The following is a 23,587-nucleotide window of genomic DNA, read 5'->3' as shown; positions in this document are numbered from 1 at the left end:
GAGTAAGTTTGCAGATGATGCAAAGCTGGGAAGAAAGTTGGTAGACCAGATGGTTGTGTCACCATTCAGAGGGACACTGACAAGCTGAAGAAATGGTAAAACAGGAGCCTCATGGAATTCAACAAAGGAAATGTAAAGATCTGCACTTGCATTAGGAATAATCCCATCCACTAACATTGTTTGGGGCTGATCAGCTGGAAAGCAGCTTTTCAAAGACAGACATGATGGTACTGATGGTCAACAAACTGACCATTAGCCAGAAAGATGCCCTTGTAGCAAATGCAGTCAATGACATTGTGGCATCCGGGGTTGTCTGGGGAAGAGCATTGCCGGTAGACACAAGGTGGTGATCCTTCTCCCATACTCTGCATGACTGTAACAATAGTGGAGAGCTGGGTCAAGTGCTGGGCTCTCTACAGGCATGGACTTACTGGACTGAGCCTAGTGAAGAGCTGCAAAGATGATTAAGGGACTGGAGTGCCTTTCATATGAGGATGGGCTTGATAAAGCTGGGGCTGTTCATCCTGAACAGAAGACTCAGGGGGATTTGTGATTCTGTAAGGGCACGAGGACTCTACTCAGCATAGCTACACCTGTGGGATAATACCTGGAAAATTAAATCCTGACAAAGAAGAAAATCTTTGAGGAAATTTGCTTAACATGCAAAGAAGAAACCAGAGTTAAGATTAGGCTGAAATTAAAGTGACTTGCTGGGATGAATTGTGTGATTCCTGGTACAGCAATAAGATCTCCTACCATCTGGATGGCCAAGTAAATGGCTTTAGTGTCATTACAGAATATGAACTATTTCTATTATTATTTCTAAAACAAAATCCCAATAAACTTTGGGGCAAGAGAGAAATAGCAGAGATATATGCATTAAGACCTGTCTGGTGCTCTGTTCTACTCCACCTCTGCAGATGCGTCCGGGCTTTTTGGCTTTGCAACAACCTTGTACTTGTAAAATTAATCATATTTTTGTGACTAAATCTAGTTTATCTCCATGATGCTGAGCTGCACCTTGTTAGTGTACTGGCTACATGTTTGAAGGTCTTTGTGCTATGTTCCATCTTGCTGGTTAGGAAAGCCTTAGGTTAATTGATTTGGTATCTATAGCTGAAGCTTTAGGTAAAGGTCATGATGAGCAATGTTCTTTTAGATTTTCAGCACTACAGCTGACCACGGACAAAATGAGATTTTTTAGCTTACCTCTGACTTGAGCTGAAAAGTGTCCCCAAACCTGTCCACAAAGGACTGCTGTATTTTGAACAAATACTAAATGTAATTAAGGGGAAAATCAGTTTCTGCCCTTAATCTACTTAGTAAAACATGATGCAGAATACACTAATATCATTATATACAATTACACGGCACAAGTAGACACTAGAGGATGTCTTGAGTTTCTGTCTAGCTACTAGTCCCTCAGGCCTTGGGTGTTATTAACGAAACATAAAATTTCAATAGTGAAAGAATTGTCAGGCTTGATACTGAGGTTCAGTTCTAGCAAAGGGCTAAAATGTTTATAACCAAAGAAGCAATTAGAATCTTACTGGGAATGAATAAGACACTTATATAAAGTAATAGGGCACATTTTACAACAAAACAGAGGAGTTTTACTTTCCAAATCTCAGGCAGAGTTTTCCTGGTCCTGTAATGGCTTTATAGTGTGAAGGGGTAAAGATGAAGAAGGTCCATGTACAGAGCATGCAGAATTGTGGCCTCAATGTTGTATGTAATATAAATATGCCTTGTAGAATTCAAATAGAAAAGGACTGGGAGTGAAAAAAGGGTAGAGAGGATGAAGGCTCACAGTGCTGTTCTTCTTATCATTAGGAAACAGGATGGCTTGAGAGGAGCAAGCTGTAGTCAGCAAAATGATATCATTAGGCTAAGATGCCACCCTGAGCAGCCACATAGTCAGTATGACTCACTTTACTGGAGGCAGCACTGGGAGAAGTTAATATTGCTATCGGTGCAAACAAGTAAAGCTGCTAAATTTTTGCATTGATGAGACATACAAATAGGAGTAGTGGAATGCTGAGGCCAACTCTTACAGCTAAACCAGCCAAACAAAACCCCAGTCCTATTAAAAACCCAACACACAGCACAGATTAACTCCAGCACTATAAGAACTGATGAATCAGGAATATTTTTAGGAGAACCTACCTGTGACCTTGCCCAAGGTGAGTGATTTGATGGCCTTAAAATCAATCTCAGAAAAGTTGTGTTTGAGTTTGAGAACTTGATCAACCTGGAAGACATCAATAAAATTAGTTCATTACAACAGCATGTAGACACCCCTAGATATCTCTGGACTGCAAACTTCTGGGAACGCTCTCAGCTGCAAATCAGTTAATTCTGCCCCCAAGCGTGATTCAGTTTCTAAAGATAGCAAAGTGAATGTGCTTTGATTTTAGCATGAGTAGTTGAAAGGTAAACCAGAATAGTCATATACAGGGCTTTGAAGAAAATTCCCCTGCAGAAAAGCTTAAAATGTTTGACACTGAAATCCCCCTGCTTCCTAAAATCCATGTCTAGTCACTTCAGAATATACTCAAAGGAGGCCTCTCTAGAAATGTATTGTGAAGAATTAGTTCTGCATAGAAAAAAACACCACTGCAGCAGACAGAAATGGGTACTTGAGAGAAGCCCTGACTTTTAGCATAGCCTTCTCCCTAGATAAGCAGGTCTGCCCACCCTAGTTGTGCACTGTGTTATCATTTTACCACCCAGACATGGGTGGAAACTGTAGAGGAAAGGAAAACTGTGATGCTGCCTGTGTTTGTCTCCTTCTCATTCTATTCCTTAATACATTGCTTCTCTCTAGACTCTGCCGCTTCTCCCTGTTGAATGACTGCCACCCAGATCTAGCCAATTTGCTTTGTAACATGAACTGCTATCAGCTGCTATTAGCCTCAGAGGGAAAGCAGAAGGAGCACTCTTCTCCCTACCTTGGAAAAACGGGCAATGCAGGGAAACAAGGCAGAGAAGGGTTCTTGTCTCTCATAAGGTTGGCACATTTAGTGTGGCTTCTAGCAAAGGGACAGGGTATTGTCATGCACGTGGTGGCTGCACCCTGTGTTCCCTCAGGCTTTACTTTTCTGTGAGAGGATAAAGCAGCTGGGATCACACTCTCCCTTCGGGCACATACCCTAAATGAAACTACATTCCCAGGTACTCATTCTTCAGCTGTTTTCCTACCTTTGGTAGCTTTTTAATGATCCATACTGTGTGCTTTCTCTGGGACTACAGGTCACACAGACATCCCTAAGCCCCAGAACCACTCCAATGATCCAGACAAGCTTCCAAACAAAGGTGCTTCTTAATTCACAGATTGTTAGAGACAAGGGAAGGAATCACTCAGGAGAAAACATCACAGTTTGGTACTCTTTGAAGCAGGATCTGGATGGAGCTTTGGTCTAACCTACAGGGCTGTTCTGCACCAAATCAATGTGAAACTGTTTCCTTCTACTAGTGATTAGGCATTGAAATCAGTGGGTCTGTTTGTGGCATGAAGTATTATTTAACATTCAACATAAGCCATGGCATACCTGAATGATGAGCTCTCTGCCTTCTCTATTAATCTTCACGTGGTGAAGCTCTCGATTGGCAAAATTTCCGGAATCAATGGTGAAAATGAGGAGTCCATCCTTACTCAGCTTGTATCGGACCTGTAAACTTCCTTAAAAGCAGAGCAAAATTCTATGTATAAAACCTGTGTCAATAATGAGACACTGTTCAATACCTTTACACAACATAGAACTCATTTTCTTTTTATTACAGTAGAGTAATAAGTTTAAAAAGTCAAGAAAGAGGTTGAAGAGAAATGAAAGAGTTCAAGCTGTAATGAAAAGTGTGAAAAAAATAATGCACTGGAAGAGTTTTCCTTCCTACTATCTAATAACCTCTACCATGGAGAAACATAACTTAATTGAGTATCTAAGTATATCAAAGGAAAGTGTGTCTGTCTGCAGGTCAGACATTTAACACGGCCACAAAAGCTGATCTACCTATATTAGTCTGTTAAGGTTCGCTTCCACCAGAGGGCATGCAGGTCTTGCACTGTTCTATTAAACTAATATTGGTGGATTTTACTATTCCTTTTCACCAAGATGTAATAGACAATGCAGAAGACAGTGACAACTGTGAGAATTATAACTTAATTTCAAGCATTTAAAGGCCCAGACTCATTATAATTTATATGCAATACAAGAAAAGATATATTGTAAATGATTATACAGGAAAAATATTTTTACTTTGGTGTTCTAAAGTAGTTAGTATCTATTTTTGAAGAAATAAACATTATTCGTATAAAAATGAATGTCAAACATCTTTCAGTTTTTACATCAAAAAAGCATTGTGACTTCTGATAAATAACAATATCATAACAAATCAAAATGCACAAGAAAACAAGGAATCCAATATGAATTTTAATCCTTCCACAAATGACTACAGGGAAATAAAGTTATATTTATACACACACATATATACAACTTAAAAGGAAAGGATTCTATTCTGATAAAACCCTTTCAAGCTTACTTTTCTAGGAATTAAGTAGCAGGAAGAAAAAAATCCTCTGAACTTTTTAAGCATCAGCAACTGAAATCCATGCAACTATAGTAGTACCATAGAGTTAGAAAGCTTTTCTGGGGCTACTTTATTATTGTCTCCAAGAAGAAAATGGACCCTGACACCACCACAGCCCTGAGCAAAGGGTCTTTCACTTATTCTCTATTCTGAAAATCATTGTAAAAAAACCTCTTATCATTTCAGCGCTTCTGTTAGCACAAGTTCAAACTATTCCAAATATCACTAGATTTTCCAGGATACAGGCAAATGTTACCTATGCTGAATGGTAGGCACTGACTGACTGACTGTCACTGGATGATGTGCTCACACTGTTCTAGCTCTAGGACCAGTTTCAGTGTTTGCAGAGGCAGCGTTTTCATGCACATGGCGATGCAGTGCCACGTCAGAGAAGCCCATGGTACCCCTGCACCAGCTGCTGCCTGTGCATGGTGCACTGCCACATTATTCAGAGGCACCTCTGACCCCAGAAGCAGTCTGGCTGTTTAATGAGGTGAACGAGCAGCCCTGCTCGGCTCCTGTATTCAGCCATATTAACGCTGCAAGACTGCTTGCAGGTCTAGAGTTAGTGAGGGAGGACATGAGGCAGTTGTCCTTCACTACGTAGTGTGGACATACCTGCTCCCTTCAGCCTTCAAAGTCCTCCCTCAATAAGGTCAGCTCTGTTGTCCTACTAGCTACTGTAAAAACACCTCATAAAGAGCTTAAAACAATGTATAAATTTCCCACAGAGGGGGAATTTTCCCACCTCTACACAACTCACAGTGAAGTTGGGAGTCCTTCCGGACTGGACCCAGAGTCCAGTTAAGATCTCTCCTTTTCCCTCACCAGGATGTTTGGCTGCTCAGGCTCCCAAGAGCTGCACTTTTTCTAACATTCAATATATCCCAGAGGAGCACTGCTGCTCTCTGAGCTTTGGAGGATAGAAACAAAGCTTCCAAGAACAGGAGGGAAAATGAGAATGTACTGCTAGGATGAAGGCTTTTTAGCCAATTGAGAGGGCTGCTGGATCAGGTCAGCTTTCACTGAATTTCTCTGAATTTCACTGAATTTTTAGAGTTGGAAGAGACCATAGAGATCATCTAGTCCAGCTTCAGCTTTTAAAGTGAAAATTGGAAAAAAAGGAGATAAAAGGCATTTACTTTCTTACACATAATCATGGATGTTACAGGGAAATTTGTGAAGAGATCAAGGTCAGTAACAATTGCTAATTTATTCAGTGGAATATTATAAGTCCTGATTCATATACCGAATCATACTGCAAAGCTCCCATCTCCTCAGTGCATAACCAGGACAAGGACCTACTGCCTATCATCATTAATGTCACACTTAAAGGTCCAAATTTAAATCACAATCCCGTTTCTGGTACTGAATGAAGGATGTATCAACAGAGAATAACAGTGTAAACATCTTACAATCATTTTACTCTAGAAAGACATGGGAAAAGAAGCCCAAGTGCAAGGAAGTTAAGGGACTTTCTTTAGGCTTGCCCATTAGGGCAGGGGGAGAGTTGATAAAAATTGAAAGGTTGCCTGACCATGCACCCCACAGCTGAGATGACCATTCAAAATAAGCTGAAACTAAAATGTGATAGTGTAACAGATTGCTCCAAATTAAAAATCATGTTCCAGCAGATATACTTCATAGACTGCCTTGTACATGGAGCCTTTGAAAGGGGTGTAATGTGAAAAATGGAACAGGACCTAGATTTGGTCTATGACCTTGTACTAGTTGCTTAGTTTGCAAATGGGAAAAAACTTCTCCGCTCTTTTCAAATGCTATGAACACACCAGTATATAAAATATAAATGGTACTACTATATTCAGGTGGTCAGCATAGTAGCCATCATATTTGTGTTCAAAGACAGACAGCAAGATATGCAATCTGTCTAGGCTCTTAGCTGTTGCAAACAGGGATTTACCCATTCACTTCATTAGAGAAACACTGATTTTAAACCAGAAACCATCTGTTTCATTTGTTGGGAGACAATGGAGGAGGTTCTTGATATCCATTAAGAACAGATCTTGCTTTCTACAGTGATATATTTTACCTTAAATCATTTAAAGAGATCAGTGGATAGCATCTTATTTTATCAAATTGCTTTGAATTCCAATGGCAACTTTTTTTGGATGGCTGCTTTTCAAAACCATTGAATTCAAGCTGGCATTTTGCCTGTGGTCAAATTTGCATTAATATAAACCAGAAGTACATGGGATCATCTCTCCAGAGGTGTTTTGGAATTTATAGCAGCGTAGCTTAGAGCTGTTTTGGCTTGCATTCAGTACCAAAATTTCTTCTGTTTTCAGAGTTAGAATAATTTGTCTGCCATTTTTCTACGTGACAGGCAAAATAAATGGATTATTAATTAGGTTTATTATTAAGAATTTTTTTTTGTCCTCTGAATTTTGATTATCTGGTCCACTGACTTTCTCCATCACATTATCCCAGTGTCACTAACTGCAAATAAAAATCTGCATAAACCAGCTCTATTCTCCCTATTCTTTCTTCTCTCTCTGTTTTGCATCATTTTTTGCCTCACAATAGGGATTCACACTAATCATGAGAAGTGTAATTTCTGGCAGCCTTTTTGCAGTCATGCCTGTCATCCTCTTTTTAGCTCCCCATGTCTGAGCATGCATACCTGGAGTGCCATAATGCTCAAGCAATGCACTGCCTGTTGTGTTTTCTTCCTTCTCTAATGTACGTGGAATTGCTGGAGGCAATTTCTATTAAGTCCATAAAAGAAGGAGGGAAGGAAAGAGAGAAGTATCATGTTTTTGGCCTTGGGCTGGGAAATTTTACTGAGCATATTACCCCGGCAGTGCTAGGTAAGAGCAGATTCACACTTTATTATAGTCATCCCTTTCAGCTTCAAATTCTGCAGGCTGCAGATCTGCATGGAGATATGCTGTGCTAGCTCCAGAAAAGCCCAAGAGGGGATCAGGCATAGTTTATCCAGTGTTACAGAGCACAACGTGGCCTCTTTGCCTCAATTCTGGAGGAAATGAGTCCATGTGGGCTGCCATGTTACTTGATAAAACCCCTACCAGTACCAAAACTGGTTTGCTACGCATCCCTGTGGTCTTCAATCTGTAATCTGCAGTAGTATAATCCATGAATGTAGGGCTAAATTACATCTGTCTGCTGATATCAAACAGCTACAGAGCCATTTTAACAGAATTCCTGGGGGTCTCCCCGTGCAGAAGGAAGTTCTGGGAAATAGAGACCAAAGGGCAGCATTTATGCCCTGATGACTATGTTGGGGATGACTCTGAAACAAAACACCCACAGGACACAGCTGATGGAGGCCAGTGTTTTAATACTTGTTAGCAGGAAGCTAATGATCAGTGTCAGTGTAACCAACCTCCAGGCAGCTACAGGAATAGCATGGTGCCTTCAAAACAATTTTTTTGTGGAGGACAAGAAAGATGTAGTAACAGCTCTTAAGTCTAGTGATAATAAGGACATTAAACTGGTTAGGGATTTCAAAATGTTCAACCTGGAGAAGAAAAAAATATTCTCAAACTATACAGAGTGAAGAAATACCTTGGCCATGATGTTAGATATTCTATGTCCAAAAGCTTTTCTGATTGAACGTGTCAACAGCAGAGCTGTCTTCCTTTTACCTGTGTCTATAGCACTGCCTGAGTGGAATGTCAGAAACACTTAGTGGCTTTGCGGCCTATGCCCACTAACTTTACATTCATTCTGGACTGCCAAAGCTTGTGTTGAAAATCAAATAGTAATTTTTCAATAATCAGCTGGAAAAGGGAGCATGGGAAAATATTACAGAAAGTGTTCTAGCTCAGGAAAAGCCTTTCTGGCTTGAAATGCCTTGCCCAGTTCCAGGTATTTGGCAAAAAGATGTAAGTAGCTATTCAGAAAACAGAAAAATGGGAGGTAACTATCAGGTAACATCAGGAAAAATAATTTAAATTAGGGCAGCTGACAACTCTGATTTAGGGGAAATATGTATGCATCAAATAGCAAAACACTGCATTAGGAAAAGGACCTTGGAACACCCATGCATGTCCCATTGCCTCAGAGGCACCCAGAGACAGAACCTCTTACATCTTTCTCAAACCAGCAGTCACACTCATCAGACTGTAAGTTGTTAACTACACCACTGCATCCACCCTCACTGCTCACCTGAGCTACAGCTAAATGAGAAAATAATTAAGGAAGGCACCAATTAAACAAAGGGTAGAATATATTAGTGAGGCTATTGATGTTACTATTATGAAGGAAAAAAAAAAAAAAAAAAGTATTTAGCCCAGAAAGTCATTTGCAGCTCTTAAGGTAGAAATGTTTGCTTCATTCCTGATGCACAACAGCGCATGACAGTTTTCAGTCATCTCTACTGCAAAATATGTCTTTCTGGCAACTTGCACAGCTTCAGAGTGACAGCATCCCTCTTCATAGCCTAGATATTTAAAAATGAACCACTGTTTTCCCGGTTAGGAGCAGCTGGCTAAGAAACCTGCTCCTTAATTAGCAGCTTCTCCCCAGGGATATTTACTCAGTAAATTTACTCTTCAGTGGAAGTGCTGCTGGTGATTGGAAAGAACAAGGCCCATCTCTTCAGCGGCCAGCATTTAACTAAGAAAGTACTTACACATTTTTAGGAGGTGACTCTTGTTATTTGTTTTGCATGGAAAAAAAGAAAGAGGCGAAACTGTTGCACATGTTTGTTGACATGATTACTCAACTATTGCATTTGCTCAGATGACACTGTTTCATAGAGTTTTAAAAAAAGTGAAAATCCGCTCCCCAATTTTTGGTAATATCTCATGGAAGTGAAAAAAACAGTTGCTTATTTGAATGCCTCCCACTCAATGCTTGAGACATTCAGGACTTAAGGACCATATTTAGGCCATCCTATATTAAAAAACAAAACAAACAAACAAACAAACAAAAAAAGGAAACAGCACTTTCACATTGCATTTCTTCAACTCAGAAAAAAACATCCCCAAAAGCCTCTAAAGGATCCTATCTGGAGGCCCATGACCTCAGCTCACTTTGCAACCCTGCTAGGCAGCGGGAGCCAGATTGAGAATGTCACTTAAACATCAACAAATGTAGCTAGTTCCCTCACGTGACTGACAAATGTGTTTAACCTTCCTAGACATCTCATTCCCACCAGCCGCTGGTTGGCTTAACACAGGCTGACCAGCAATTAAAAAGGAACAGACAGATGCTGCTTGATCCAAAGCTATAAAATATTGCAAGTCTAAAAGATGACCCAGAAGACCACAGTCAGAGAGCTCATCATGCACATACTGAGTGGCTTATACAGAGAGCTTTTTCCAGTGATAAGGGGAACACTCATCTAAACAGAACAGCCCATGTCCATGTCAATGCAGCTGGTCCTAAAATGGGAACCAGGCTAACCCACGGATGCGGGATAATACTAATCACTGTCTCCCCATTTAGCTCATGGGTAAGCCTACACAGTGGTGTATTTATGTAGCCTGGAGGCAATGGACAGACCACTGCAACAATTCGGGATTCTTTACTCAGTGAACGAAATAAAAGTATCATCTGATGAATTCTATTCCAAAAGTTCAACCTGGCTTTGCAAATCATGCATCATCACTAACTCTGTGCAAACAGCAAGCAGGCAAAAAAAAGACCGACATCCTCTGTTGTGATGCCCTGAGGAATCCATACCAACCTGCCCTCACTGAGATCCTGGCTCATAGTTGCCATTCTTTTCTAATATCTTTCAACCATTCATGTTTTGGTTTTGGCAGTACAAATACCTGTTCAAGCAAGGACTTGTTTCATGCCCACCTAACAAATAACTATAATGTTCACCAATAAGAACGTGGAAAAAGAGAGTCTGAACAGAAAAAAAAAAGAGAAACAATCTCTTTGAGCACTACATGATGTCTATAGAGCAGGAAAGCGAGCAATAATATTTTTAATAAAATTAGAGAAAAAACAATCACATGCCTTTTTTCTCAAAGCTCTTTTTCATTCTTAACTCATAATAAAGCACAGAACTTTGTGGATTAATGGCTTTCTGAGGTTAATGTTCCCTGTTTGTTTTGAACTCTATAGACACTGCCTGGCTGGTGATGAATCTCCGGGAAACGCTCTGCTCCTCTGACCAGTAAGGCCATCTGACCACTGCTCATTTCATAGGTTATGCCAGCCTCTGTGACTGGAGAAGTTGGATCCTTTAATCAGTGCCCTTCTCTTGATTATAGCAAACTCTCAAGGGAAGTATCTCAGTTTCATAACAAGCCACAACCATTCACATACAAAGAACTGACTTATGCTCTTAAGAGAACACAATGGAGAAAATTAGAAGAAGGATGAAACATTTACTTAGTAACAATCCCAGCACAAGAACCATATAATGGTATCATTGTGATGACTTTTTTATAGCAATATACGTGTTAATACACACGTACTTTCACTACGTTACTTTCAAATGCATACTTCTGCAGTTTTTCACGGAATCATAGAACAGCTAAGGTTGTAGGGGACCTCTGGAGGTCCTGTTGTCTAGCCCTCTCCAGTCAAGCAGGGATACTTAAAGCCAGTTGTCAACGGCCATGTCAGATGCCTTTTGAATATCTCCAAGGATGGAGACTCCACAGTTCTCTAGGCAAGATGCGTCAGTGCTCAGTCACTCTCACAGTAAAGAAGAGCTTCCTGATGTTCAAACAAAACCTCATGTGTGTCAGTTTGTGCCCACTGCCTCTTGACTGGCCTTGAAATTACATCTGCCAGCTCTCTCAGCACTTGTGGGAACATCCTACCAGTGCCCATGGATTTATGTATGCCCAGTTTGCTCAGGAATTCCATGATCTAATCCCCTTCCACCAAGTGTACGTCCTTCTTGCTCCAGAATTTTCCCCTGGTCTCAACCTCAGATTCCTGAAGGCCAGTCCAGCTCGTAAAGACTAATGCATAAACACCTAACTTCATCAGACAGGAAGGATGAAGTCACCTTTTCATTATCCAGCCAGCATAAATGATATGTTATCAGAAAAATTAACATGCTAATAGGGATACTATGAGCAAGACAGAGAAGGTTTGCTTGGACCTCGGGCTGGCTCTTCCATGTATTATTAGCTTGGGGTCTATGTTGCGTGGAAACAGCTACATTGCTCCAAGGCAGTACTTGAGCCAACAGTTCTGCTGAACTACAGCTCTTACTACACAGCAGTCTACATCCACAACAGAGATAATTCACAATTTAAGAATAACTGAAAAATGACTGCTATCAATCCATAGGGTTAAAGGTTTTGATAAAATAGGTTCTGAAAAGATTGTCATTTCAGAATTACTGAAGAGCATATAAACATCTGCAGCATCTATTTGAACATAGGAGCTTGTGACCCTCTGTCCTTCCTCCCCATACTTTCAGGACAGCTCCACAGAAATCCAGCACTAAAAATGGTCATTCAACTGCAAAATGTGAGCTAGAAACTTAAGTCTTCTTGGAGATAAACACCTCCTTCAAGCAAATGGGGATGTATGTTTTCTTTCTAGCTGATTATCTGCAGCCAGTGGTCTGGTGTTTTATGCCAGATACCAGTAAGTTCAAAGTCAGTCTGTATATACGCAGAGCACAGATCAATTATTAACTGCATGCTCAGCCTTTCCTGCTCAATGTAATCCAATTACAGTTCCCTTGTTTTTCCCATGCGGGTCTCCAAACATCTCTTGACCCTTCCGTACAGCAAAATAATCTTCATGAGTACAAACATGTCCATGAATTCAGCTAATGAGACAGATCTTTCAGTTCTCTCCTCTTGGAACGCAGATAAAGAAATCTGCCAGCGTCCTTGGCTGAATGTTGTGGCTGCTTCTCCTTTCAAGCTAGTTTTGCACACTTAGAGATTTAGAGTCCCATATGCTAAAACAAACCAAAAAACATTGGTTTTGGGTGCCAAGTCCACCTCTTCCCTCAAAGACTTTTTAGTGCTGGATTTGAACTGAAAACTAATCAGCATTTCTATTTTCTGTAAAGCATGCTTACAGCAGGGAATCATCCAAGGAACCAGAGATGTTTCTAACCACAGGAGTTTCTCTATTTGCATGAAGAAACTGATTGGGAGATCTCCTGCCACCCCAACCCTTTCTAGCCCTGGTGCCACAGCCAGCCTCCCATTCACAGGCAACTGGGGAAAATGTCTTTTACATTCACCATTCCCAAACAAACTCTCGCTGGATCCTCACTCAGTAAATAACATAAGATTTCAGAGCCAGCTACAACAACTGCTTGAAATTATATTTAGAAGATATATAGCCCTATCTGCCATATGAAATCATTTAATGGTCTCGGAGCTAGACAGAGAACAATTCTCAGTCACCCACAGAGAGTTGTTCAAAAACTAGTCTCCTCAACAAAGCTGTCTCCCACACTTCCCAACACAACTCACTTTCGTGCTCCTGATCGGTTAAAAATAACTATACCTGAACCTTGGCACCATTTTCCACTTCAGTCACGTAAATTGTGAAGGTTGTTCAATGGCTCTTGAAAGTCTGTAAGCCAGAAGGTGTTCTCAAAAGATGACTATTGCAGTAGCAACAGCATATCCTAGAGAGTCTTTCTGCAGCAAGTAGTTATGTTCTGTGTACCCACATTCCAAAACTAAAGCCCACGAGGTGATAAAGCAAAAAAACCAGGAAAACCACCCCCAAACCCATGCCAGTGTTTCACCAAGTCCTATTTTCCCTAATTATTTTAGCTTTGTCCCATTGAACTCCAGAGTGCACAGCATGAACAGAATAAAAAGATTCTTTGCCTCAAAGACTGAACTAGATTTTTTTTGCCTTTCTTTACCACTGAATGACAAAAGCTCTGTTTTTTCTTGAGAGAAGTTGTTGGAGATGCACCTTAGAAGGTTTGCAAGGCAAAAGCAATAAGGAGAGTTTACATGCTTTCAACACAAAGGCTGCTTCCGACTTGGAGACAAAAGGAGATTACAGCAGCTTTCTAGTTTATTAAAAAGAAAAAAATCAGTAGCTTCTTACTGATGACATTTACTTCTTTTTTTGCACAGTGTTAATTCAGCTCACCTCTACTGCAGTTTTTGACATATTTTCCTATTTACTTCAAATATCAGCTGATTTCAAGACCTTGTAGGACAGGGCAGTGGAGTTGTCCTGCTACTATATTCTGAGAATATATATAAGAGACCTAACAGAAGAATTACTCAAGCTGTTTTCATTTGTATGTTTGTTTTTAACTGTGCTTTTTTTCTTTGTCTTTGATTTTTCTTCTGCAATTTCAGAGCCTTGATTTCCAAAAGAAAAGAAATTGAAAACAGAGCTCACTTTGATGGCAACAGGTACTAGATAGAAACAAAGAAAAACAAGGACTCAAATTGTTTAGTTTCTTATGAGAACAGATAATAAATATAGATAAATTTTCAATCACTCTAGGATAGTTTCTATCCTAGATAATTTCTAGATTTTATCTCTTTTCTTTGATGCTGGCTATCTGCTGTTTTTCTAGATCAGGAATCATATTGTTTCCATGGAGAAAGCCAACAACGCTGAGAATTAAAGGCTTGGGAAAATGTTTTCTAGACAATATACTTCATCATATTCATATCACATTTGATTATTTGCAGGGGGGAAAGGACATTGGAAAAAGCAGAAGCACTATCAGTTTCTTAATATTTTTCTCCCTCATCAATTATTGTCTTCACGGATCAAGACAAAGATTATAATACAAAGGTACTGGTAACTTGTTGAAATCATGTGAATTAGCAAAAATGTACAGTGACAATTTAGCCTGGGAAAGAAAAAACTATTTTTTTCTTGGCAATACCTTCCCCTGATGTGAATAGCTTCTGTGGACCGCAACACTGAAAAAGCTAGAGATGCTTATCCAATTTCTGTAGCTTAGTAATGGGCAGTATGATTTGGAATTTCTACAGTACTGATACTAAAATGCACTGCCAGTTACTAAAGTACCACTAATCTTTTGGATGTGGATCAATGGGACTATTTGAGCTTTACATACATACCCATCTATACACACATATACATATCCATCTATATGCATGTATACATACCCATCTATATATACGTGTAATTTAAAAATCCCTAGGTACAATACATACAACTGTGGAGGAGAAGACAATACTAAGTTACGGCGTACAATTTGCAAAGGCACATGTATGATTTAGAAACATAACTGTTAACTAATGGCAGAAAGAATCCTTAGGTCATCTTTAAAAACATCAGCTTTCAAAAACTTACCCATAAGCTGCCAGAACATGAGCCAATTGATCAGAGGTAAGAACAACTTTTTGATATAGATAAGTTTTTTGAGTGGGAACTGCTTCTAGAAATACTAGCTGTTAGGCACTACTAAGCATGTTATTTTATAGAAGGAGGTCATCTGTACAGGTCTAGAATTGTAGTGTCTACATTGACATATGGTGGTACCCAGCTTCTGTCATAACTTTACCTCCTTCATGAACCACTTACTCTCTGAGGCTCCAAGCTCTGGAAGGGTTTTTTGGGGGTCAGTATTGATCTAGGTCAGTGAAGCTGTAAGTGGCTATGAGGGGATTTTATTTCCTTTCCTAGACCTGACACTGGCTTGTTGGTAACTCTAAATGAATCACTTTACCACCACAATTCTAGTGTCTCAATCAATACGTACTGTATCTTCTAATGACATGACCTCCATTACAGACCAACAGTGCAAAGTGTGTTGGGGTTAAATGTGATTATCACTTTTACTGAAACCAATTGATTTTACAAGAAACATTTCACACACGACTGGATTAGACCATAGCTGCCCATACAAGTTCACTTTCATATAAACCACTTATAATAGTCTAACTATGAATAAGCCTTGCAGACATTTTCACTTCTTTTATGTTAAAAATTTAACATGTGAAGTCTGAATTACCAGAAGCATTCTTCTCATTGTCATTTTTATTATCTAATAATTTGCCTAGCTATTTTGTGGATCATAGAAAAGAGCAATAACAGGGTACATGAGTAGTAGCTTGAAAAATACTTACCAAAGTTAAGTATTAAAGTATACATAGACTGTTCCAATATAGTTTTTTAACAAGTGGAAGGGTCTTGGGACCATGGCAAAGAATTTTACTGTTCAACTCTTAAGTGAGAATGCCCATTCCAATTTCCCATAAAGGAGCTTAACCTTTATTTAACCAATCAGTTATCCAGCAGGGACCTGCTTAGGTCCTACTATACACTGTCAGACTCAGCAAGATTCCTTGAAAATGAGCCAATAAGAGAGAAAGAATCATGCTTACTTTTAATGCTACAAAGGACATTATTATTCATAGTCCAGTAACTTTATGGCAAGCATAAACCTCTTGGAGGAAGAAAGAGTAACATATCTGAACATTATTTTCATTGGAATAATTTCAATTCCAACAAGACTAAAAAATAAGAGGATATAAGATTTAAAAATTATTACATTTGGGACAAAAGGCACAGAATTTACCTGACCGAAATAACTGTCTTGAAAGAATGACACAGAAGCATGCAAAGAATAACCCTGAAAGAGACTTACAGGAGTTAACCAAGGTCAGCTCGTTATCTTAATAATTCTTTGCATACAGTGTTACATTTTGTAGTCAAGAGTTTTGGAGCCTGACATCTCACCAACCCTTTAAACTTCTGTTATCTTCATTTTACAAGTGAGTAAATAAAGATACAGATCTGAGAAAAACACCATTGTTTAAGTTGCCTGCGTATGCTGAGAGCCACTCCACCTAATTTTCAGAAGAACTGAGACTCCCTATCTCCATCTGAACCAAAGCGGAGATCTACAGGTGGTGTAGCTGCCAAAATGAAAGGCTTATCTTTGCTGCTACTGAGCTGCTACAAGAGATCCCTGTGTCCTGATCCCAGCCCCTTCCCTAACCACTATTAGACACTGCCCCCTTCCAGAACTTGACAATTATAGCTTGCTTATGGTTGTATTTCATCAATAAAAGTCAGTTGACTCATGTTTATAAGGTCATTTTACAATACTCTGGCAGCAATAAAGGTGATTTAAATGGATATTACATTTTCATTCACTTTAGGGCTATTTTTGATTGCCTGAGTGACATCAAGAGACCTGAGTCTAACTGAGAAGCAAATTTCAAGGTTTCACCTCAGCAGGGGCTAGCCCCTGCCATCCTAGAGCTGCACATTGGAATATTCAAAAATCTGAAAATCATAAACACTTGCCTCCAAGAGCAAATCAGAGGTGGAAACCTGTGACTGGACAAGAGAGGAGAGCGGGTTTCCTCAGTAGTCCCACCACCCTCCTGCAATTTTGCTTAGGGGAGATTGGTGAAGGCTGATGCTGTCCCAGCCACCCTTCACAGGGATTTAGATACATGCATCATTGCATGCCAGCCTGAGTGCTAGCTGCATGGCATAAGCAGAAGACAAACCACTGCAAAGGCCATGTAGATTATAAAACCACTTATTTTATTTTTTAATTTTTTTTCCCTTATGGTTTCATTTCATGGAACTTGATGAAAGCTTAGCTAGTTTGGAATTTGCAAGGCTTCAGAGTGGTCTGGGTCATTTGGTCAAATGAACATATTCAACCACATAACGTTAACTTTCTATTGTTGTGCCACAGGCTAGTGACTCACTGATATACTTACTCACCACTTCCAGTGCCCCAGTGCCTAAATAACACTTGAATAATTCAAATATCCTCATTTATCTAGGATGATGTTTGTCTGGAGTGAGTTTTCTGAAAGCACTGCATGGACTCAGGAGCCAGTCTTACTGAGAAGATGTAGGGCCTATGCCCCCAAAATCTGTACATGTTTTCAAAAAGTTCCCATATCACATACCTTTTAACAGAAAATGGATTTAGAGCTCATGTTTTGGTCAGTGAATCTAGAAACCTTTGACATTTTCTGGCTTTAGTATTCAGATGATCTAGTCATATTCCATTGAAACAACCCAGTGAAGAGCAATACATGTGCCAAGACAGAATGCAAAAGATAAAATAATAATATATTTCTGCACCATGTGCTCTTCTACATTTGTGGTATTTCTCATTCCCTTATCTTGGAGGCCTAATGGATCTCAGTGTGGAATAAATAGCAAGGAATTGCTATTGTATAGTCTTGCCAAATGAAAGTCAAAGCACATTTTAAGCCCCAACAGCATGATTATTCAAAGACTGACTAGGAAAGTGTAGCACTGAATGCCAAATAAAGGGACATAAACAAGAGTGATTGTGATTTGCATGAACTGAATACCATGAAGTTGATAAAGTTGCAGACACAGAAATGAACTTAAATCAGTGCAGAATTCTACACTATTCTCAAAAAAGACTTTAACACAGTTACACTGGTCTTCCTTTAGGAGCAAATCAAGAGTACTTACCATTCTTGGAGAGAATCACAGCCAAATATTCATGAAAGTAGGTGTTGATGTACAACAGAAGGCTTGGAGTATGTGCCGTGAGAAAGCTAAATGCAATATTTTCCTTGGACATAACAGCATCCGCATAAATGGCAGAGCTTGAAGTACTTGCATTTTTTGTGACAGGATAAGGTTCTTGGAAAATATAGGTAATGGAAGTGCCAGCTTCAAATAATGCAGAAACCTCTGAAAACATATATAAACCAAGGGAATGATTTCAGTTACTGTATTTTCAGGTGTCCTAGACAGAGGAGGACTTGAGCTGACTGCCTCAGAAGCAGAACATTGCAAAATGTCCCTGACCCAGCTGACATCACTGTTTTTTAATTTGGACGAGAAGTGTGCTTCCTTACAGTCTATTTCTCTGGTACAGAGAATGACCGTGTATGGAGACAGGCCTCTAAATTTAACTATTTTAGTATTGGAATCAGAGCTCCACAAGATAGAAGAGGCCAAAATATCTGTCAGCCAAATAAATACTCGGTTCACTGTTTTCTAACAGCTGACATGTAAGGCAATATTCTCTGTCTTCCCACCACAGTAAAGACAATATATTTGTCCTTTCCAGTCTCCTTTTTAAACAGAGTCATTATTAAAGTAACACATTGACCCCAAGACAGCCAGTAAGGGAAGCTGTCTTTTGTAGTTCCAAAAGAGGAAAAACATCTACCTGTGCATTCATTCTTAGATCCTGAGAATTCACACTTGTGTTTCCAATAATCACAACATAATCTGTTTTTTTCTAATGTAAGACACAGTAAAGTCAGGATGTTCAGCTACACACTGACTGCTTGTACTTTTTCCAATAATGCATCTCCACCTCTACAGCAGCATCTCCTAACAGGACACTGTATGGTTATTTGATACGCCTCTACAGCAGCATTGGTGCCAAATCCTCAGCTCATGTAAGTGGGCATAGTTCCATGGACTGCAGTACAACTAAGCCAATTTACACCAGCAGATGATGTGGCCCACCTAGGAAACCTGTTGCGTTTGTGACGTGAGTGGCAGCCGTGGAAATTAAAACACTCACATTGTACCTGTTGTTATTGAGCATGAGATCTGCTAGTTCCTTCCTCTTCCAAAGAACATGTTATCTAAACTGAATGTCCTTTATTTGCTCTGCTCCTTTTTCTGGCGTTGACAACATCTCCTATTAACCACCAGAAAGGTCCAACAAGGACACATTCACCTGAGGCTGAACCATGCAAACCAGTTTTCTCCTGAATGCTTCACGCTTATTTTTAAAACCTCTTAACATTTGGATGGGTTGTGACAGGAATGGAAAAAAAAAAAACCCTAAAAAGACTACCTCTTTTTGTCACACCATTGCTTCAAAACTCTGTAAAAAAAAGCTCTCAAGGTTTTGTTAAGGTGGACAAAACTGGATGAGATTTTAAAATAAGGAAACTAAATATTCAGACATGGGCAGACAACTATTACAAAAAATTTCAGCTCTATTTGTTACTGTCTGGGCCAAGTTACATGCAATCAAATACAGAAATCACTGTGGAATATAGTTGGTAAATTTAATGGTACAACTAACACCATTTTAATTTTTGAGGCCATCACTGAAGTCAACAAAAGGAGGCATTATAGCCCACTCAAGATAAATACTCAGTAATTCTGAAGGGATAGCTGGTATTAGAACGTCTTATTGTAACATGAGGAACATCAAGCTGACATGGGTGAAACTGTGTTGTAATTCAGAGACCACCAAGGACTTAGGATCAAAGCTTGCTGCCTACCTTCCTTGCAGAAAGGTCCTTCGTAGGCTGAGTTGGTACAATCACAGGAGTAACCGTTATACTTCTCCACACATTTTCCTCCATTATGGCACAGGTTACCGTAACTGCTGCAGTGTCCTGGACATCCAGGTTTAACACCAGCTGTCATTTTAGCTCTCTCTTCAAGGTCAAGTTTCTGTCCGTTTAAGTGCAGAGATCGAATGCATCCTAAAAATCCCTTTTGTCTGGAAGCTGTTCCCCCTGAAAAGGAGACAAAAAAAGGCATGTATACATTGGTCCAATCCAGAGGTACAAATATAAATCCATGAATTGTTAAAAATATTATCTATTGTATATCAAGGCATACAGTGGCAAAAGATGACAGATGGACAGCCCTGGGAACTAAAGTTCTCTATTTATCTTTATGAAAGGACTAAAAAGCTGTATGTGACACTTTCTTGTTGCCATTCTTCTCTTTCCTGCCTTATCTACTGCCCTGTCTGGCATTTAAACTGCAAATTCATTTGGGAAAAAGATTAGCTTCTTTATCGTATGTCTGCATATCACCTAATACATGAGAAACAGAAACCCAAAATGTTTTTTTTTTCTGTTTGTTGCCATAGTACAGAGTATAAATAACACCCTAATCCCAACAGCAGGTGAGTTACACATGCTGATGAGTCCAGATAGCAGGGATGAATCATGTTCAGCACCAGGCCTGCTGGCTGAAGGGAAATGACTTGAGTCAGAATTTATGCATGACTGCCCAACCTGATGTTGCATGTGAATGGTTGTTGCAGGCATGAAGCATGAGTTCAGGTCACAGTGGTGTTATTTATTACAATTGTTAAACATAATTGCATTTCTCCCTGAAGACCAGAGCTGCATGGATCTACTCCAGAGGGCAGTTCAGTCTCTACAAGCTAACTAGCTTCTTATCTGCCCAAAGAAATTGCTAAAGTATAGAAGACACTCTTTACATAAGAGGTGGTCTCTGAGAATGACAATATTAATGATGATTGTTAGAATATTTTGTGAAAATATCACCATTTTTCTTATTGTAGGCTTTGTTTGGCAGTTGGCAGTTTTGCTTTTGAAGATGCTTCAATTTTGATTGCTGCTAAGAAATCTAATTCTGGTTCAGGAGTTAACAGCATTTGTAGGCTGTTTGAAATGCTAGATTTATTGGTGATTCTTCTGCAAAAGCAGTATGAAAGAAGTTATTTCCAAAGCATTCTTCTGTAGAAGTTGGTTCTATATCGAAGTGCATGAGATAAGAGATTACATCTCTATAAATCCTTGCAGAAGAACATTTTTTTTTTTTTCATAATATGTCCAATTAAAGCAAGACTTCTGCAAATTAAGAGAATAAAGCAATGGTCTGAAAAGCAGTCTCACCAAAACCCTATTGTTCTTCTATACCATTCTAGCATATTATTCTTTTTGGTACACTCATAGCAGAAATACTGAATTTGGAATAGAATAATTGAACTATAGGATAGTATGTGTGAGCCAGGTTCATTTCACACTAATTTTATGATGCCAGGAAGAATTGGATTAGGGAAGCTGAAGCAGTGTGAAGTCCTAGGAGCTTTCTTGCTTTATGTAACTGATACAAAGATAAGGAAAGAGCACAAGTGTATAAGAATCATAATTATTTGTGGCCATTCTCTGGACCCACTCCAACAGGTCCATGTCCTTCTTTTGCTGAGGACTCCAAAGCTGGACACAGTTCTCCAGGTGGGGTCTCACCAGAGCAGAGTAGGGAGGTAGAATCACCTCCCTCAACCTGCTGGTCACGCTTCTTTTTGTCTCCCCCTTCTCCAGTTTTATCTCCAGGCTGATTCAATGAGAAGGTAACCATTTTGTATGTTTGGGGTAAACAGATATCACTATGAGAGTGCATCTTTCCGGGATATGTAAAACTCAAGTGAACTTCTCTATCTGTGATGTTGCACCAGCTCCAAAATGAAAGTACTTGTGGGTGCATTACTGTGCAGATAATGAATTATGGTTACTCTATGCTTATCAAGGCAAGAAGTGAGTGAAGCAGCTTTCTAGCAGATAGTACTGCTAATTCAAGTAATGTAATGTGAGTTCAAGCCCAGTAAGACATGCTGAACATTCAGAGATACTCCACTGAAGCACAGTTTAAGAACATTAAACACACACTTGGTTACATCTAAGTACATAGAGCAAGCTGAAAATTAATTTTTACCCTAGCAATGACCCAAACAGGCTTAAGTTTAAGAACATGCAAAACTCAAAATTAAACTGGGGACAATGCAAGTCATGGTGAGACTCCCAGGTTCTGCTATAGTCTCTGAACATCTGGATTTCTCTGCTGGAATAAGCAGCCATGACATCCAAACACTGAACTCACTGGCATTACATATATCAGTTGGTATCCCTCTGAGACAACGCAAACTCGCATTTTTCAGTCTTCAGGACACAGCTTTACATTAGTTCACAATCAGTGCTTTTTCCATCTAAAAGGACTAGACAGTTGTGATTTGGTTTTTTAGGCTTTGGTTTCTTATGGAAGAGAATATTTTCTCACACATGGTATATTTTTATCTCTGAATCCAGTCTTTTTAAATTCCTTGCCCAAATTTAAAAGCGAGAATAACAGGTTTTCTCATATTTCAAGAAAACTGGTAGCAGAGTAAATAAGAGAGAAACAGCATCAAGGTCTCCACTTCAGGAAGACTGAAATGTGAATTCATCCCTTACTGGACATAAAAGAACCTACACACATAAAAGAGAAATCCTTCTCTGTGTTTAGTCATTGGAAAATCTTCAGTAAAAGCCTAAATCTCCTAAAATACCTAAGTCAGTCAATCTAAAGATAAACTTCCAAGGAAAGTCAGGCCTTCTTAACTCCCATCCTTACAAAGTATTTAAAGGCTGGTTAACTTCCTCAAAACATGTCAGTATTGCTGGATCAGAAGTAAATGAAGCACAGCTCCATGACTGCCTACAACATTGCTGGAGAAGGCTTCTGTTCAACCTTCTTTACTATAAATCATAGAAAGTAAAACATTTGCTAGCCAGGCCAACTTTTAAATAAAACCAACAAACCGATACAAAAACCCCAAGAGCTAAATTCTTCTATTAGTTACAGTCCCAAATATATCTGGTTCTTGGGTTAAAGAGGAAAAATCTCAAAGTAAATAACTGAAGTAAAAAAACTGAAGTAAATAATTCATAAAACAGGTAGAAACAGTTTACAAGGAATTAATTGGTCCAAATTAATAGAATTCCTTTAAAATTATGTTGTTTGTCAACTGCCCCAGTAGTTAAATTTTACAAATGTCCAAATCTATTTTATATGCATGATCCACTGTATATAACTGCATAAAAGGAAAAAGACTTTTCCTTTTATGCAGTTATATAACCACCTCACATATACTGCACATAGGCTGACATCTCTCAAGCAACAGGAAAATAATCATAGTTTGAAAGCTACAGTGGATCTCCATTCTATCACCATCGTAATGCTACATGATAATAATATAGTTCCTTCAACCCAAAAGAATCAATAAATCCTTCCAGAATATAAATAAACTAAATTAAATTTTGACATTGAGCCTTATTTATGAGATTTACAAAGTATTTGAATTGATTCTGGAAAAGAATCAAGAAAAAAAAAAAAAAAGAGGTTATATCTTAATGACTACCTACCTCCAGTATGGAAAAAAAGTTCCATGTTCAAACGAAATGAAATAGGGTGATTTAACAAAAAAAAAAAAAAAAGAAATTGGAATGTTCTAAAAATAGAAAATCACATCAGTTATATAGATTATTAATTAAGAATGTGCATACTAATTGTGGAAACCCCTTAAGCACTGTCAGTATGTGGAGTTCTGCAGAAACAA

The 23,587-nt window shown here is 39.0% G+C and overlaps 1 protein-coding gene across 1 annotated transcript in view; it reads right to left on the bottom strand.

Annotated features, from left to right (window-relative positions):
- The window catches only part of CNTNAP5 (contactin associated protein-like 5), a 288,857-nt gene that overhangs the window by 23,961 nt on the left and 241,309 nt on the right, over positions 1-23,587 (bottom strand). Inside the window, exons 18-21 of the mRNA XM_014954623.1 lie at positions 19,731-19,970; positions 17,944-18,168; positions 3,552-3,682; positions 2,167-2,251 (exon numbers count right to left, since the gene is read on the bottom strand). Of these exons, the coding sequence (XP_014810109.1) occupies positions 2,167-2,251; positions 3,552-3,682; positions 17,944-18,168; positions 19,731-19,970 (681 nt within the window). The remainder of the gene's footprint in view (positions 1-2,166; positions 2,252-3,551; positions 3,683-17,943; positions 18,169-19,730; positions 19,971-23,587) is intronic.

The sequence above is a fragment of the Calidris pugnax genome, unplaced genomic scaffold, assembly GCF_001431845.1.
Source record: "Calidris pugnax isolate Ruff unplaced genomic scaffold, ASM143184v1 scaffold103, whole genome shotgun sequence".
NCBI classification, from domain to species: Eukaryota; Metazoa; Chordata; class Aves; order Charadriiformes; family Scolopacidae; genus Calidris; species Calidris pugnax.
Note: the sequence above shows the minus strand (reverse complement) of the source record. Positions and strands in the feature narration are given on the sequence as shown.